Genomic DNA, 16211 nt, shown 5'->3' with positions numbered 1-16211 from the left:
TCCTGATTGCAACAAATAAATAAAAAAATGAGAGACAGGGATTTGGTGGCTTACAGGAAATAATGACAGGAAATGGGCCACATTTAGTGTCTGAGCCTCTATTTGAAATAGATGTGTGAAGGCTTCACTAATGGTAAAATAACATTGTCTTTATAAACAATATAATATACTGTAAAATATATATAATGTAATATAAAAATAAATGTTAATTATGTGTCCAATCACAATAATAATGATTTTGATTTAGGAATCTGTGCTCTCTTAATTATTTTAACAGTGTTTGGAATTTTCTGAACACTTTAACTTACGTTACCAAAGGACAAACTGTGGAAAGAAGTGAGAGCAAAAAGAGAAGTTGACATTTTCCTTTTGATGTTTGTCTATCAGAGTATAAGGCATGAGTTATTAATTTTCCTATTTTGATCAACGTCTAAAAGAAAGTTTAAACACATGGTGATATAATATTATTCTTAATGTGTTGGCCTCTTAAAACTTAATTACATGATTGCCTCAAAGCATAAACATTTGTGCTATACTTTTTGTGAACTCACAGTTTCAGTGGATTCCTTGTGAGTAGGTACAAATTTTTGTGCTTAGGTGAAAAATGTTTATTTCTTCACACATTCTTTGTAAGCCTGTGCAGCATCTACACTAATTTACTGGAAAGGTGATACACATTTCTCTGAGGAATGTCCTAATTTTCCCTTGTATTGTCCAATTAAGAACTGTGGTGTTTCTAAATTCAGCCAACAGAGAATAGTTGTATGACAAGTAAATAAGTCTTGCTGGGAAGATGTTGCTTAAGTGATAAAATGGTTCAGCCAACAAGTGAACCAAAGCGTTAAATATTAACTAAGGAAGGTAACCATTTCTAAAGTGATATGTAACAAAGGACTCAGCTATATATAGGACTGAAGATCTCTCAGTGAAGTCCACAAGCAAAGGACGGTTTCTTGGAACTTCCAAAAATTTAAAACCATGAAGAATCTATTATTGCTACTATTGTGTGTTTTTATTGTTAAGTCACAAGCTCAATATTATGACTATTTGGTGACTATTTTAAACTTATTGTATTATTACTAGTATTATTAATATAAAATAGAACAATGTAATCATATGAATATCTTAATGAAATTAACCTCGATTTTAGTTATGAAATTGAATTGTTAATCTCAGGGACCCATTTTATTTAAAGAATGTTACATAGTATTTCTTACATAAAAACAAAATAATAATTTCTTGTTTTCTGGTTTCTTACCTTTATTTTCCCAGGATGAAGGAGAGAGAACTGCGGTAAGATTGTTTTTCTCACTTGTTATCCTGAGTACTGTGATTTTCATTTAATTCTAGCAATATGTTATTACAATTATGAGGACAAATCTGAGGATTTTGCGGACTATAAAATAATGAAAAAGCAGTATTTTAAGAGAAAAAAGCTGTAGTAGATTACTCTTTGGTGAAGGAGAGTAATACATAGCTCCTGAAATTACTGGTGACTTATGAATGAAAATTGTAAACTAATCTAAAAGCAGAATAGACCAAATACAGTGATATAAAATGAAATAATAGGGTTTTTTCAAGTGAGAAAATCTAAATCGTAAGTAGTGTTTATTGTTATTAGTAGTTATCAAACACATAGCTCAGTATAACTTATTCATTTGTGGAAGAGTTTTTCATCAACTACTATGTTTGCTGATTTATTTCTCTAGGTTTGAAGATAACAAAAATATAGAAATGTATTTAGGGAGATAAATACTTAAAGGATTTTAATTTTATTCTCAAATGAAACATGATCAAATTTCTTGTATATAACATAGTCTGTCACACTAGAAATAAAGAGTATATGATAATACTTGAAGGAAGTGATTTGTTCAGATCATTTGTTGAATTTGAAGGAAAGCTAAGTTGTTTTAATTATCAAACCATACAGATAAAAAGATAGTTGTCTGGTTAATTGCATTAGGTAAGAAGAATGTAAAGAACGTGTAAGAGTAAACTTTTATAAATACTTGGCTAAGCACTTTTACATTTCTACTCACCAGCTAATCCTTACAGAGATAGTTTACTAGTTTAGGCTCCCAAATGGATTTTCTAGTTTTTGTTTTTTCACTAAGTGATCTTCATGAAACTAAATATCCATAGAATTTCTTTAAATATTTTTAATTCCCCTTTTTCTGGTAAAGCTAGACCATCAATGCTACCTAATGGCACTATGAAACAGAAAATATTTTCTTCTACTGTAATTTGATTTGCCATAAAAGATGAGGCACATTTCATAAAATTCCTGGTAGAACAGACCAGGACCACAGGAAATATGTATATTTTCCCCAACTCCTAACACGTTATTATTTTTATTACAATTACACATATCCCAATACTATAGTGATTAGGCAGGGAGATCTGGAGCCAAATTGCCTGGGTTGGAAGCCTTGCACCCTATCACTAAATGTTAAATATTATTATAACTTAATGAATAAATGACAGTAAAATTCAAAATAGAGTCATTGCATGACTTCTAGGCTCACAGAATAGCTGGAGAGTTTAACTTCTGCTTCACATCTAGTCATTTGTTAATTTGTAATTAGTGTAATTTAAAAAAAAAGTGTAATTGCTAACAAAGACTGAAGGACAATATAGTTAATCCCAGCCAACACTTTTATATTGCATTGCATATTTTCCACTTCATTACCTCCAATGTAATATATTTTAAGGTAGCAAATAATTTTAACCGCATACCTTGAGAATTATTTTAGATATGAGAAAATTATGGTGTTTGATAAAGAAATCATGTAAGAAATTTCAAGAGAATGGTTTAAGCAATAATTTCGTGGATATAAAATAAGAATAAGATTGGAATTAGTGGAGAAGCCTTTTGAACTGTAGTATCTATTATGTGTTATTGCAATAAAATAGTGAGTACTTACTGTGTGTCAGGTGCTCTTTGGAGGGTGTCACATGTGAAGTCGTTTAATCTTTACAATCATCTTCTACAGCAGATACTATTATTATCCCTATTTTACAGATAAGAAAACTGGAGCACAGATACCATAACTTGCCCAAGATTTTGTAGATAGTAAGTGGTAGGGTCAAGATTTGAACCCAAGCAGTCTGGCTCCAGAGTACCTTATTCCTCTCCAAACATGCTAGAGTCAAAGATTGTCTTATTACAAATAAATCCCAAGTAAATTTCACTTTGAATAAATCTGTATTGCCTCTTAAATATTGTTATATAGGAGTAAGCAAATTAATCAATTCATAAAAACTGAAAGTGGGAAAATAATGAACAATGATTACAGGCATTTAGTAATCTGGATTGCTTGAGAATATTTATTCCTCCTGACAGCGTAGATGCCTTACTATTTTATGTATTCCAATGTATAGGTATCAGGAATCTAAGGTCCTTACTATTCACAATCTGATGTAGCTTTATTTATTTATTTATTTATTTATTTTTAAAGATTTTATTTATTTATTCATGAGAGACAGAGAGAGAGAGGCAGAGGGAGAAGCAGGTTCCCAAGGAGCAGGGAGCCCGATGCGGGACTCGATCCCAGGACCCTGGGATCATGACCTGAGCCGAAGGCAGACGCCCAACCATCTGAGCCACCCAGGCGCCCTGATGTAGCTTTATTTTAAGGCTTCTTTTTAACAAAACTCCCTCCGGGACAATAGCTTTTCATGCGGTTTTTCTTTCTATTGTTACTGAGGATACCTAAGCAGCCTATTGATTTACCAACAATGACTAGCCAGTTGATGGACCTTAAGCATACCATTAATCGTGTGATAACCTAAATTATAAATAGAGTGTTTTGGAGGGGCACCTGGGTGGCTCAGTCGTTAAGTGTCTGCCTTTGGCTCAGGTCATGATCCCAGAGTCCTGGGATCGAGCCCTGCATCCGGCTCCCTGCTTGGCGGGAAGCCTGCTTCTCCCTCTCCTACTCCCCCTGCTTGTGTTCCCTCTTTTACTGTCTCTCTCTCTGTCAAATAAATAAATAAAAATCTTTTTTTAAAAAAACTGAGTGTATTGGAATAGTTAAATGTCAAATCTTTGATAACACTTTACATTTTATTTCTGCCTGGTTCCCTGAAGGCCACTGTGAATGCCCGTGGTCACCGGCCCCTTGACAAGAAGAGGGAAGAGGCTCCCAGCCTACGACCTGCCCCACCTCCCATCAGTGGAGGTGGCTATCGGGCTCGTCCAGCCAAAACAGCAGCTGGCCAAAAGAAAGTAGAAAGAAAAGCTCCTGATGCTGGGGGCTGTCTTCATGCTGACCCAGACCTGGTGGGTGCACTGATGTTTCTTGTCGTGATGGGTCTCCCATGCAGAGAATGCTTATCTTCATCATGGCTTCCTAATGTTGTCTTGACCCACATCATCATCATTATTTTGTTTCTTTATTTTGGACATAACTACAAAACTTACTAGGCCTTGGGTTAAGGGTTCCTTTCTAGTCTTCTTTAGTCTGAGCCCAAGATTGTAAAAATTATTCTTAATTTTGTGTTTTGCCCACCTCATTTGTTCAGGTGGTAAAATTTTCATTGTCCAGTTTTATTTATTCTATGCTAAGGACTAATTTTAATCTTCATAGGAATATGTTGAGGACTCTAGAATTTCTGGACCTATATACAGAAAATCAAATTACAAGTTGTTATATTGGCTAATGATATCATTGAATTTTCACCGTGTACTATTTTCACAAATACCCATAATCTGAATCCTTTATCTAATGCCTGCTATTTTCTTTGTTTGCAGGGAGTGTTGTGTCCTACAGGATGTCATTTGCAAGATACTTTGGTAAAACAGGAAAGACCAGTCAGAAAAAGTATAGAAGAGTTAAATAACGATGTGGAGTCCGTGTCCCAGTCCTCTGCTAACACCTTTCAGTATATAACTCTGCTAAAAGAGTTATGGAAAAACAGGCAGAAACAAATTACAGGTAGATATCCTGTGTTTTATGTTTGATACTGCCATAAAATTGGAACTTCTTGAAATGCCATGGGAATGCATGATTCTGAGATCAACATTTCTAGATTAGCCTAAATAACATCCTACTGCTTTCAGTATGAGCCTGATTTACCCTAAGGTTCTCACTTAGCCACTTTTAGCTGCAGCTTGCCATATAAGCACCATTTAGCACTTCTTCTCAGCTAGAATCATTTTCTATGAAAAATTCACCATGATTCCTTATTTTCATTCTCTAAGAAATTTGTGAATCAGGAGACAATATTCAGAGTCACATTTAGCATTTATAGATTTAATACTTCAGGTTTTGAATATAAGAGGGTAATCTATGATGTACTCAATGGTATTGCAGATAGCACTACCAAATCTTTGAATCTTGAGATCTGAATGTTGAGTGCTATTGGGTGGGTGGTTAGGAATCAGCTAGTGAGTAAGCCTGGCATAAGCATTTCAGTGAGTAGCTTATCCAAATTTGGACATTTTTCAAAGGTATCATGACATTCTTCTTATAAATTTCAAGGCTCTACTGTACTTATGTGAGATGAGTAAGTAAATCAAGTGAGTCCAATCCATATGATGTTGAACTTCTGAGGTGGAAGGCCTAAACACTGCTTTCTCCTCTTGTCCTCACCAGAGAAATAAAGAACATTTTGTATTTATTATTAGGCATAACTTTTAGCTTACACCTAAGGTAAATTACTAGTATAGCAGCTAGACTTTATGTTAATTTGTATATGTCACTGGCAAAATAATTTTCTCTAGTCCAACTACATGTCATGATTGCCTGACAGTAACTCTGTGTCTATTAACTTATTCTCAGAAAATCAAAATCACGACTGTATGGTTGAATACCTGTAGTTTTTTTATTGGGAGAAAGTGCTTACCATTCCTTCATAATTTCATTTTTCCAGAAAATGAAAATGCAATAGACGAGTACTCCTCAGAGCTGGAAAAGCACCAATTATATATAGACGAGACTGTGAACAACAATGTCCCAACTAACCTTCGTGTACTCCGTTCAATCCTGGAAAACCTGAGAAGCAAAATACAAAAATTAGAATCTGATGTCTCAGCTCAGATAGAATACTGCCGCACTCCATGCACAGTCAGTTGCAATATTCCTGTGGTGTCTGGCAAAGGTAACTCGTTAATAAACGTATTTCTAGAGGGTTCCAGAACAAATACTCTCTAAAAAATAAGAGACCTTCGAAAAGCTTAGCGGCTCTTCCCCAACCAATCCTAATGACATAAGAGCACATCATGAAGATATCCCTAGCATGCTGTGTTCTGACTTAGCCTAATGTATTCGCCAGTGTTTGATGAATAGGATGTAGTGTAATGATGGTGGTCTCTCCACCTGGCTAATGTGCATGTTTGCTTGGGTGGGCGTAGGAGTTTCTCCATCCCATGTGTCCTGGCAGGTTATGTGTATCCTAGGACATAAAAGGTGGAGAAGGGCTGTTTCATCCCCTTGGGAAATTGAACTCAAAACTGAGTTTGATTTTCAGTAAAAGGATGATTCAGTTTCTATAATTTATTCTCAAATGTCTTAAATAAAACATTCCTCAGTAATCTGTGTCATCAGTTATCTTATAAAATTGATGACTAAAGATCAAGGAGTTATATTGTGGTTCCCTGAATATATGTTATCTTATGTTTGCAGAATGTGAGGAAATTATCAGGAACGGAGGTGAAACATCTGAAATGTATCTCATTCAGCCTCACAGTTCTATCACACCATACAGAGTATACTGTGATATGACCACAGAGAGTGGAGGTAAGTATTCTATAGTTGTTCACTATTATGCTGTAATTATTTTGAAACCATACAATGCTAAAAAATAAGACCTAGCTTTAACATACCTAACAATGAGCCATTTGACTTGGAACTTAACCTGATATTTTAAAGGTTATAAGATATCTATGATTCACATTCACAATTTGGGGGTAAGATAAAGCTCTTGAGATCTCCAAAGATTTTAAGTTTTCCTTTCATATTCATTTCCTTATTGTATCCATTTTGAAGCACTTAACATAGGTGGGCATAAAATAAATTAAATAGGCGAGGAATTCAGACATTCTCCCCAAAGTGAGATTATTTGTTATTGGTGAATATGTGCCATTTTTTTTCTTTCAACCAAAGGATGGACAGTAATTCAGAACCGTCAAGATGGGAGTGTTGACTTTGGCAGGAAATGGGATCCGTATAAACAAGGATTTGGAAATATTGCAACCAACGCCGATGGGAAAAAATACTGTGGTCTACCAGGTAAAAAAGTGGGAGTACAAAATAAATTATCCTGTTGGAAAATTTTTTTATTTCCATTTAAAAACCATAGTGCTGGGAGACTGTTTTTAGGAGGTTAAGAAGAGTTTACAAAAAGATTGTGAAACTAAAGATAAGGCAAGGAAGGCAGTTTTTAATTTCCAGAGGTGTTGTTTTTGGAGAGACTGAATTTTATTTTTCCTTTAGGTGAGTATTGGCTTGGAAATGATAAAATTAGCCAGCTTACCAACATGGGACCCACGGAACTTTTGATTGAAATGGAGGACTGGAAAGGCGACAAGGTGAAGGCCCTCTATGGAGGATTCACTGTACAGAATGAGGCCAACAAATACCAATTGTCTGTGAGCAAATATAAGGGAACAGCTGGCAATGCCCTCATAGAAGGAGCTTCTCAACTGATCGGAGAGAATCAAACTATGACCATTCACAACAGCATGTACTTCAGCACGTACGACAGGGACAACGATGGCTGGTACGTATGATGTCTTTCACCCCTGCTTTAAAAGCCGCTGCGAATGTTGTGATTGGGATCCTCAATGGCAGCTCATGTTATGGATAACTGTCATTTCTTGGGTGCTTCCTGGGCCCTAGCCACCATACTAAACTCTTCATGTGTCACTTTCTAAACCATTTCTGCTATAAAGTTGTCATTATTATCCTCCCTTGATGGATGAAGTTCAGAGAGACAAAGTAACTTACCCAAGGTCATACAATGATAAAAGAGGGAACTGGAACTAGAGCACAGTTACCTTCTGTGTAGTGAGCATTTAGATAGGTTTCTCTGTCTGTATGGTCGAAGGTATAGTACATTGGAACCTTCATTTCGTCTTCCAGGGTACTCTAATACTAAAGGAGCTGAAAGCTGACTTGTCAGTTTCAAGAAACAAATGCAGATGAACTTGTCACCAGGCCCAGTTCTCTCTCTTTCTTGCCACAGGGCAGAGAAGGTCTTTTGTGTTTTAGTTTGATTTTACTTATAAAACCAGAGTGAAAGAGTACTGTGCGCAGCACTCTTCTGTGGGTATTTTGCAAAGAATTACCTCAACAGCACTGCAGTTCTAATGACCCCAAACGTTTCCTCTCAGGATAACTGCAGATCCCAGAAAACAGTGTTCTAAAGAAGATGGCGGTGGATGGTGGTATAACAGATGTCATGCAGCCAATCCAAACGGCAGATACTACTGGGGCGGACACTACAGCTGGGACATGGCAAAACATGGCACAGATGATGGAGTGGTGTGGATGAACTGGAAGGGGTCCTGGTATTCAATGAAGAAGATGTCTATGAAGATCAGACCCTTCTTCCCACGGCAATAACCCCCCAAACATAAATCTTTATTCTTCTATATGTAACACATTTTTGTATATTATGTCATTGGAATATTCTTTCACACACTGTATCCCTCTGAAGCTATCAAATGGTTGTGAGTGTGACTTTTTGGGAAAAGTATTTAGGCTAAATGACATTAAAATGGCACATGAGTTTCTTTTATATTCTTCATCTGTATTATCTCACTGAGAACTAACTGAAACAATAATTGTGGACAGTGTTCGTAATTTCAGTTTCGGTTGACTGTAGAAAGTTTCAAATTAGGAAGAGGAATTCTCTGTCCTGGTTCAAAAGTCCGCTTTAAAGACTATTTATTTATGTAAGATCTGTCACACACAAAAAAACTTTTGAAAAGATTTATTAATTAAACCAGTCTCTGTTACAATAAATTAATGTATTCTTATTTTGTAATCCACATGACCAATGAGTTAGACTTTGAACTTGTGAGAAAAGAGGAATAATCACAACTTTAAGTAGCTAATAAACTAACACTGAACATATGAAGATTCAAAATCTCACTCTGCATCATGGGAAAACCACTAATCTGCCATTTAGCTAGACTTTGGGATCAGAAATCTCAATAGGACAATGAGGGTTCAGTCTTCATCATTTGTTTTTTGGGAGGAATAGTGGGGTAGGAAGCAGCAGTTGCCTATTGCCCGGGAAGTTAGGCCTATTGACCTCAACTGGATCTTTGTTTTTCACATAACACCAGAACTACAGTAAAAGTAGGTTTTCTGTTCTTTCTATTTCTCCCCAAGTAATGAGTATATCAGCTCAATATTTCCTTTATCTTCTGTTCTCCCATCATTTCACTCCAACTGCCCTGGGCAACCCTATGCCCCCCAGACTCTCCTTCCCTAATGTAGCATCATTTCCACTCATTTTTATTGAAACTTGTAGTCTGGAAGCTCATCCTCTTACCCTTGCATCTAAGCAGAGGTTATTAATTTCTATCATATAAATGCTGTCACTCTCTTAATTCCTCATCAAATCCAACTTCAACTTTTACCTGGTTTCCCTGCCATAAGTCCTGTCTCATCCCTACCTATATACTCTGTTACTCTGCCATCACATATATGGTCCTAAAAATAGAACATTCTGACCAAGTTATCTTCCTGCTTAAAGTCAGCTTTTGTTACCTAAATACTAAAATCCAATTTCCTTGACTGGGAGTGAAAATGATTTGCTGTTTGGTCCCAGCACCGTCTCCTGCCCCCTTCACTACACATCTACATTCTTGTCACAGTGAATTTTCCACCATCTCGGAGAAGGTTGGGCCCTTTTATATGATGTTTCCATTGTTAATAGCATCTTTCCCCCAACACTATCTGACAAATTACTGTTCATTTTTAAGCCTCAGTTTAACTGCAATTTCTCTGTTTTACATCCCTTTCTCCTTTACTAATGACGAGCTCTTACTCATCTTTGATTCCAGAATTATCAGCCTGTCAGAAAACGTGATTTTCGTAAGTTCACAGATATTGGATGACAAAATTCAGTGATTATCAGGATCTCGGATAGCCCCCCCCTTTTTTTATAGAACCCATTTTCCAATAAAGTTACACACAGAAACTTAACACACAAAATACTTGAAAGTAGAACTTTTGCAGCAAGACTGAATATAGCAGAGGTACCTGGGGGGCTCAGATGGTTAAGCATCTGCCTTTGGCCCAGGTCATGATCTCAGGGTCCTGGGATGGAGCCCTACATCAGGCTCTCCGCTCAGCAGTGAGTCTGCTTCTCCCTCTCCCTCTGTGATCTCTCTTGCTTTTGCTCTCTCTCAAATAAAATAAAGTAAAATAAAATAAAATAAAATAAAATAAAATCTTTAAAAAAAAAAAAAAGACCGAGTATAGCAAAAGCCCATGGAATCAAGGATGGGAAAAGGGCAGGAGCCCAATCCGAGAGCAGTATCCTGCAGACCTTTGCTCAACCCCTTAAGGACTCACGGAAGATCTAACGAGCTTAAAATAAAGCCACAGATCACAACAACAACAACAAACATTAAAATAGTCAATTTGATGGTCAATTCTTAGTTAATGTGCAAATTGCAGAAGCACAGAGACCATTCCTGGATGGTGTGTAATATCTAAGTTTATCTAGAAAGAAGTAAGTTTTCTTAAGTTATCATTTGGTGAGAAATCTTACATATCTCGTTTGGCCTATTCAGGCATCACAATTTTGAATATAATATAAAGGTAGTGTCCTCGAATTAGAATACATAAAACAGTTTCAAAAAAGATTAACTCATGACTTTTATGAAGATAATAAAAAGATTAGTTGGAAACTATTAATCCCACACTGTGGCATGAGAATCATATTTTATTACACGACTAAGACAAAGTATGTAAAAAAAAACCTAGAAAGGCTATATGTACTTGGGATGTAAACTTCCAGTTCCTCTGCATCTAGGAACCAAGGAAACCAGCTAACCAACGTGACTAAGGAATTGTCTTTTAAACTGAACACAGATTTTTCCACATGGGCCCAAAATGCAGGGTTTGTGACATACCGCCCACTACAGTAGCTTAGCTGACGTTGTTGAACCATTGCACACCAGACATCATGCATGTTGACTGTCTAAACCTGCAGAGCTTATTTACAATATGGATATCCCGGTATCAACCCAGATTTATGACATCAGAGGCTCTACATAGGAAAAGCCTCAGAATCTGCATTTATAAATAGATGTCCCCAAGAGACTCTGATCCGATCTGAGGTTAGTGAAGTTCCCTGGATGTGTCTTGTTCTGATTCACCAGCTACTAGAGGTTAGATTTTAGAATGACTGATACAAGCTACATTTACATTTGCCTGAGACTCCCATCGTTCTCATCCAGCCTTTCTTTCACCCAAATGGTGACCAGGAGGCAACATTTAGGGCAAGTTGTCATCTTTGAAATGACTGTGATTTCATAGGCGACCACCTCCTATGTTTAACACTTAACTTGGGTTTAAACAACACGGCCTCAAAAACTGGAAACATTATTTCTACTCTGTTGTCTCTCACCTTATGTGATTCTCAAGGTTGTACTTTTAGTGTTTTTCAGTGTAACAACTCACAAATGTTACCTATCATTTGTCCATTGAGCTGAAATTGATTTCTGAATTCCATCCCTCCCGTTACTGGGGCACGTGGCTTGATGCTCCCTGCTTGAGCTTCCACTGTTGCTCAACTCAGCTCTAAGGCGCAATGTGTTGGTGCATAATTACAGCTAAACTAGCAAATGGAATAATTTCTGTTTATTTTAACAATATTAATTGTGGTTTTAAGTAATTAAATTAGTACACATTATTTGCTGACATTTTGGGAAATATAGAAAAGTAGAACTGCTTATAATTTCAACCTTAACAGGAGAGCAGCTACTATCCTCGTTTATGTTTTTCTTGTGATTCTGTACATGTATTAGCACTTGATTTTTTCACATTGTGTCAGGGAAATGTTTCCATGTTACTTAATATTCTTCTTTAATGTTATTTTCTGTAGTATTCTTTTTAATGACCATATAATTTTCCATCACGTGAATGTACTCTAATTTTTAGCAAGTCCCTGTCACTTAAAATTTAGCTATTTCTGACCTTTTTCTAATAAAGATAATACTGAAGTTAGCATCCTTCTACATAACTTTATATATATATATATATATATATAATCTGTATTATATATAATATATAGTGTTATCTACTTTTTCTACAATAAATTTTTAGAAGCCGAGTATCTGGAGGAAAGAAAGGGGTTGGTGTTCTGGAGGTTTTTAAAATATATATATTGCCAAGTAACTCTCCAGAAAAACGGTATCAATTTACTTTGGCAGACAGAATTACAGGTGTTTGTTTTTATTTTTCTTCTCCCTCACTAATGCTGAATGTTGTAATTAAAATTTTGACGCTTTAATTTTCATAGCTTAGTTACTAGTGCGAGTAAGAGATTTTTAAAATGTTTAATGACCATTCGTCTATCTTCTTTTGAGAGCTGCTTTTCATGTCCTTTCGCTAGTGCTACTTTTCTATTAGCATAAATCATCTTTTATATGAATTCTTAACCATTCTTTATGTACGTAGGATAGCAATCAGGAACATGGTATTACCCTCTATTTATTCAAATATTTTATTTCCTAAGTGATTAGACTCAAAGAGTCATATGCTTACAAATAGTCTTGACTGGAACCAATATTAACCACTACACCCTGACTCTCTTCCCAGCCAAGCTGTGACCAATAGGCGATAAGTTTTTTGTTTTGTTTTTTGACTGAATTATATTCATTTCTCCAACAATTTTTTATTTTGAAAAGTTCCAGTCTTACAGAGAAATTGCCAGAAGAGTTTAATGAATACCTCTCTGTCCTTCACCTAGATTCACCAATTGTTTGCTACATTTGCTTTATCTCTCAAAAGGAGACACTTTTAAGCAGTGTTGTAAGAGCTTATGTAGGCCTCTAACCTTGAGGTCACAGACCTATTGTAGGCAGAATCAAAGGTGGATTTAGCAAATATTTTTCAGAGTGCTATGTTGCAACCAACCCATAGCCACCTTCAGCAATGAGGTGAAGAATAGGCTGACCATCGTTTAGTAACTATTTCTCAGCTCAAACCTGGAATGTTATCTTAAATTTTCTTGCCTCCACGGTTTTGAAGAGTTGCTTTTACTATGTGAAAATGGAGGACATAATGTCCTGCTTTTGTATAAGAATTAATTTGAATCTCTCCTCCCCAGGTGCAAATTCCCCACCATACTACTCCCTTCTATGCTGTTTAAGGCCCTTGCCATCCCCACCCCCAATTAATTAAGGATTTTTCTCCATAAATGAGATTTACAAAGTACTTGAAATTCAATTAAAAAGAGAATATAGATGAATTAATAAACATATGAACAACAATTAAAAAAACCATATGAATAGATAAAATGTGATATCCCCAAAGTGGTTTCTGTGCAGATTTTGTTACTTACAGGCAAGTTTTATAACACTCATAGCTACCAAAATCTAAATGTTGCTACTTCTCAAGCTGTTTCAGCAAATAGTAAATGTTATACTACTTTACTCAGGCATAAAAAATATTTAGTTTATGATTTTTGCATTCTGCATGTACTTATTCTTTCAGACTTTTCTAGATACGATTTGAGGTTAGTGAAGCTCCCTGGATGGGTCTTGTTCTGATTCATCAGCTACATCCCTAATGTCTGCTAACTAAATTGGAAGTGTGTTTTATTGGTTATAAGGAGAACCCATGACAGAATGTAATTAGGTCAACAATAACACTGGGAAATAATTAAAATTAAATGGTATGGGTAATACAGTTGACTCTTTGAACAATGCAGGAGTTAGGAGTCCAGACCCCCACACAATAGAAAATCCAAGTTTAACTTTTGGCTCCCCAAAAAATGACTAATAGCCTACTGCTAACCAACTGTAACATAAACAATTAGCTTATATTTAGTATGTTATATGTGTTATATGCTGTATTATTATAATAAAGTAAGCTAAAGAAAATATTACTAAGAAAATCATAACAAAAAGAAAATACATTTACAGTACTGTAAAAGATCTGCATATAAGTGGATCTGCTCAGTCCAAACCTGTGTTGTTCAAGGGTCAACTGTACTCTCACATTTATCTAAAACTACGGTATCATCATCCTAGAACTCATAATAAATGATGTGTGGAACTTACGGGGCTTGAGCCTCTAAGAATATAAGAAGTTGTGAGCTTCATCCCCAGATGTGCTCCTTATCATCACATTATTTAACCTTCTTAAGCTGCTACTTTCTCACTAGAAAAATCAACCTATAAAATGTTCTCACCTTTATTAAAGAAACTCTAGTAATCATTGATCAAAAATATTCTAATAATTTTTCCTGGAAATAATTCTTTATTCTAAAGGGTTTCCAGAAACTGAAAGCAAATATGTAAACAGAACACATGAATCAAAATGTGAATAATCTCTTTTAATAAAAATTGAATATGACATCAACAGATATAGAAGGGATTTATGCATTTAGTAGGAGGAGGTTGAACTGGATGACCTTTATAGTTCTACTTAACACTTAGATTCCTTAATTCACAAGCATTTTATTGGGTCATCACTTTGTGCCAGACCTTGTGTGAAGTGGTAGAAATAAAATATAGTAATTTCAGTTAAGAAAAGAGCAATTAATTAAGTTTCTTCATGTTTTCTTCATGTACCATGCTGAAGGACAGCATCAACAGCTATGGGCTAAATGATGAAGACCCATCCATCTCGATGTCAAATTAAAATGCAGTTGGACATTTATTCTATTCCTTACTTAGGATCTAAATCCCCAATTCATCATTTTTCTCCCTGGCAGAAATATTTAAAAACCATGTGCTTTCATGGCAAAACTTTCAGGTTCATGTCCATTTTACGCCTTCATTTACCTATTCGTTCATTCAACGAGGGGTTATGTTGAAATGTCTAACCTAAATAAAGCTTGCAGAGTAGGAGGGCATGGCATTAGATGGAGAAAAGCATCATGAGGAAGTCAGCAGCAGTTAAGGAAAGAAGAAAAAAAAAATTTTAAAGGTAAATATAAAATAAAAGTGGTTTTTAAAAAGTTCATTATTTATAAGAACACCTTCTACATTAAGAAGTACAGTTTAAAAGTGAAAGAACCACAGGAAAAGAGTTAAAGAAAGGAGAAACTACAATAAAACAAAAAGTAAATTAAAAATAAAAACGTGTTTCAGAATTTATCTATTATTTCAGGAAAGGCTTCTAAACAAAGTGACATGTAAAGATGTAGGTAAACGCAAAGAAAAAGAAATTGGGAGTGATGACAATATTAATACTTGACAAGGTAGAATTCATTTCCAAAAGCATGAAATAAGTAAAAAAAAAGACATTATCTAATGAAATACTTGGAAATTAATAGTTAAAAGATGACTCACTCATTCCACATGAGGTCAGGGTTGTAGAAAAAAGAAAGATGACTCACTCTAAACCTCTAAAAAAGTAACTAATTCAAAATTAAGAAAGACCTTTCCAAAGCCCCTAGAACAAACAAAAGAAGTAAAAACTGAAAGGAAAATTTTTTTGGCTTAGAAAAAAAGTGGAGGGTAAGAGGGAGAATACTTCACTGAAAAGCTACACTTTAAAGATGAGCAAAGAGATATAAGCACAGGAAAGAGCATATGTATAGATTTGTCTTATTCAACAAAATTGGCATTTTGATTCCACTGGCAAAGAATACCGTAATAGCTGATCCCAGCATAACTGGCTATCCATCCACAAGAAAATAAAAGTAGACCTTCTCCATAACATGTTAAAATAAATTCTAGGTTAATTAAATATTTAAATGTAAAAGAAAAAAAGAAACAATAGAAATATTTGAAGAAACTTTTAAAACCTATCTGTAGAATCCCGGGGTAGGTGAGATATTCTTATGTAGGGCAGAAAACACTATGTAACTGAGCTCTGGCCAGAAGGAGGACACCTAATGACATAAATAAATATGTTAGAGATAGGGATCTACTGTTATTTTGGGGATAGAAAGAAGAACTTTGAGGGCTCAGAGAAAAATTCCTGGTTCTGTGTCCTACGGTGGGCATTAGGGAGGGGTTCACAGAAGGAACACTACGGAGCGGCATCCTCAAGGATGAAGGGGATGCTTCT

The 16211-nt window shown here is 35.5% G+C and overlaps 1 protein-coding gene across 2 annotated transcripts; it reads left to right on the top strand.

Moving 5' to 3' along the window:
- The first annotated feature begins 915 nt into the window (after positions 1-915).
- On the top strand, positions 916-8969 carry FGB (fibrinogen beta chain). Of its 2 annotated transcripts, none has more exons than XM_006727261.3 (9): positions 916-1050; positions 1273-1293; positions 4091-4282; positions 4754-4937; positions 5875-6102; positions 6627-6740; positions 7107-7232; positions 7437-7722; positions 8336-8969. In XM_006727261.3, the coding sequence occupies exons 1-9, from the start codon at positions 979-981 to the stop codon at positions 8565-8567; spliced, it is 1455 nt and encodes a 484-aa protein (XP_006727324.2). In that variant the 5' UTR covers positions 916-978; the 3' UTR covers positions 8568-8969. The 2 variants fall into 2 exon arrangements, with proteins under 2 accessions (XP_006727324.2, XP_030882277.2); XM_031026417.2 differs by having other exon boundaries at positions 943-1017.
- The last annotated feature ends 7242 nt before the right edge of the window (positions 8970-16211 follow it).

This window comes from Leptonychotes weddellii, chromosome 2 (assembly GCF_054177405.1).
Source record: "Leptonychotes weddellii isolate Sample4059 chromosome 2, ASM5417740v2, whole genome shotgun sequence".
Classification (NCBI taxonomy): Eukaryota; Metazoa; Chordata; class Mammalia; order Carnivora; family Phocidae; genus Leptonychotes; species Leptonychotes weddellii.
Note: the sequence above shows the minus strand (reverse complement) of the source record. Positions and strands in the feature narration are given on the sequence as shown.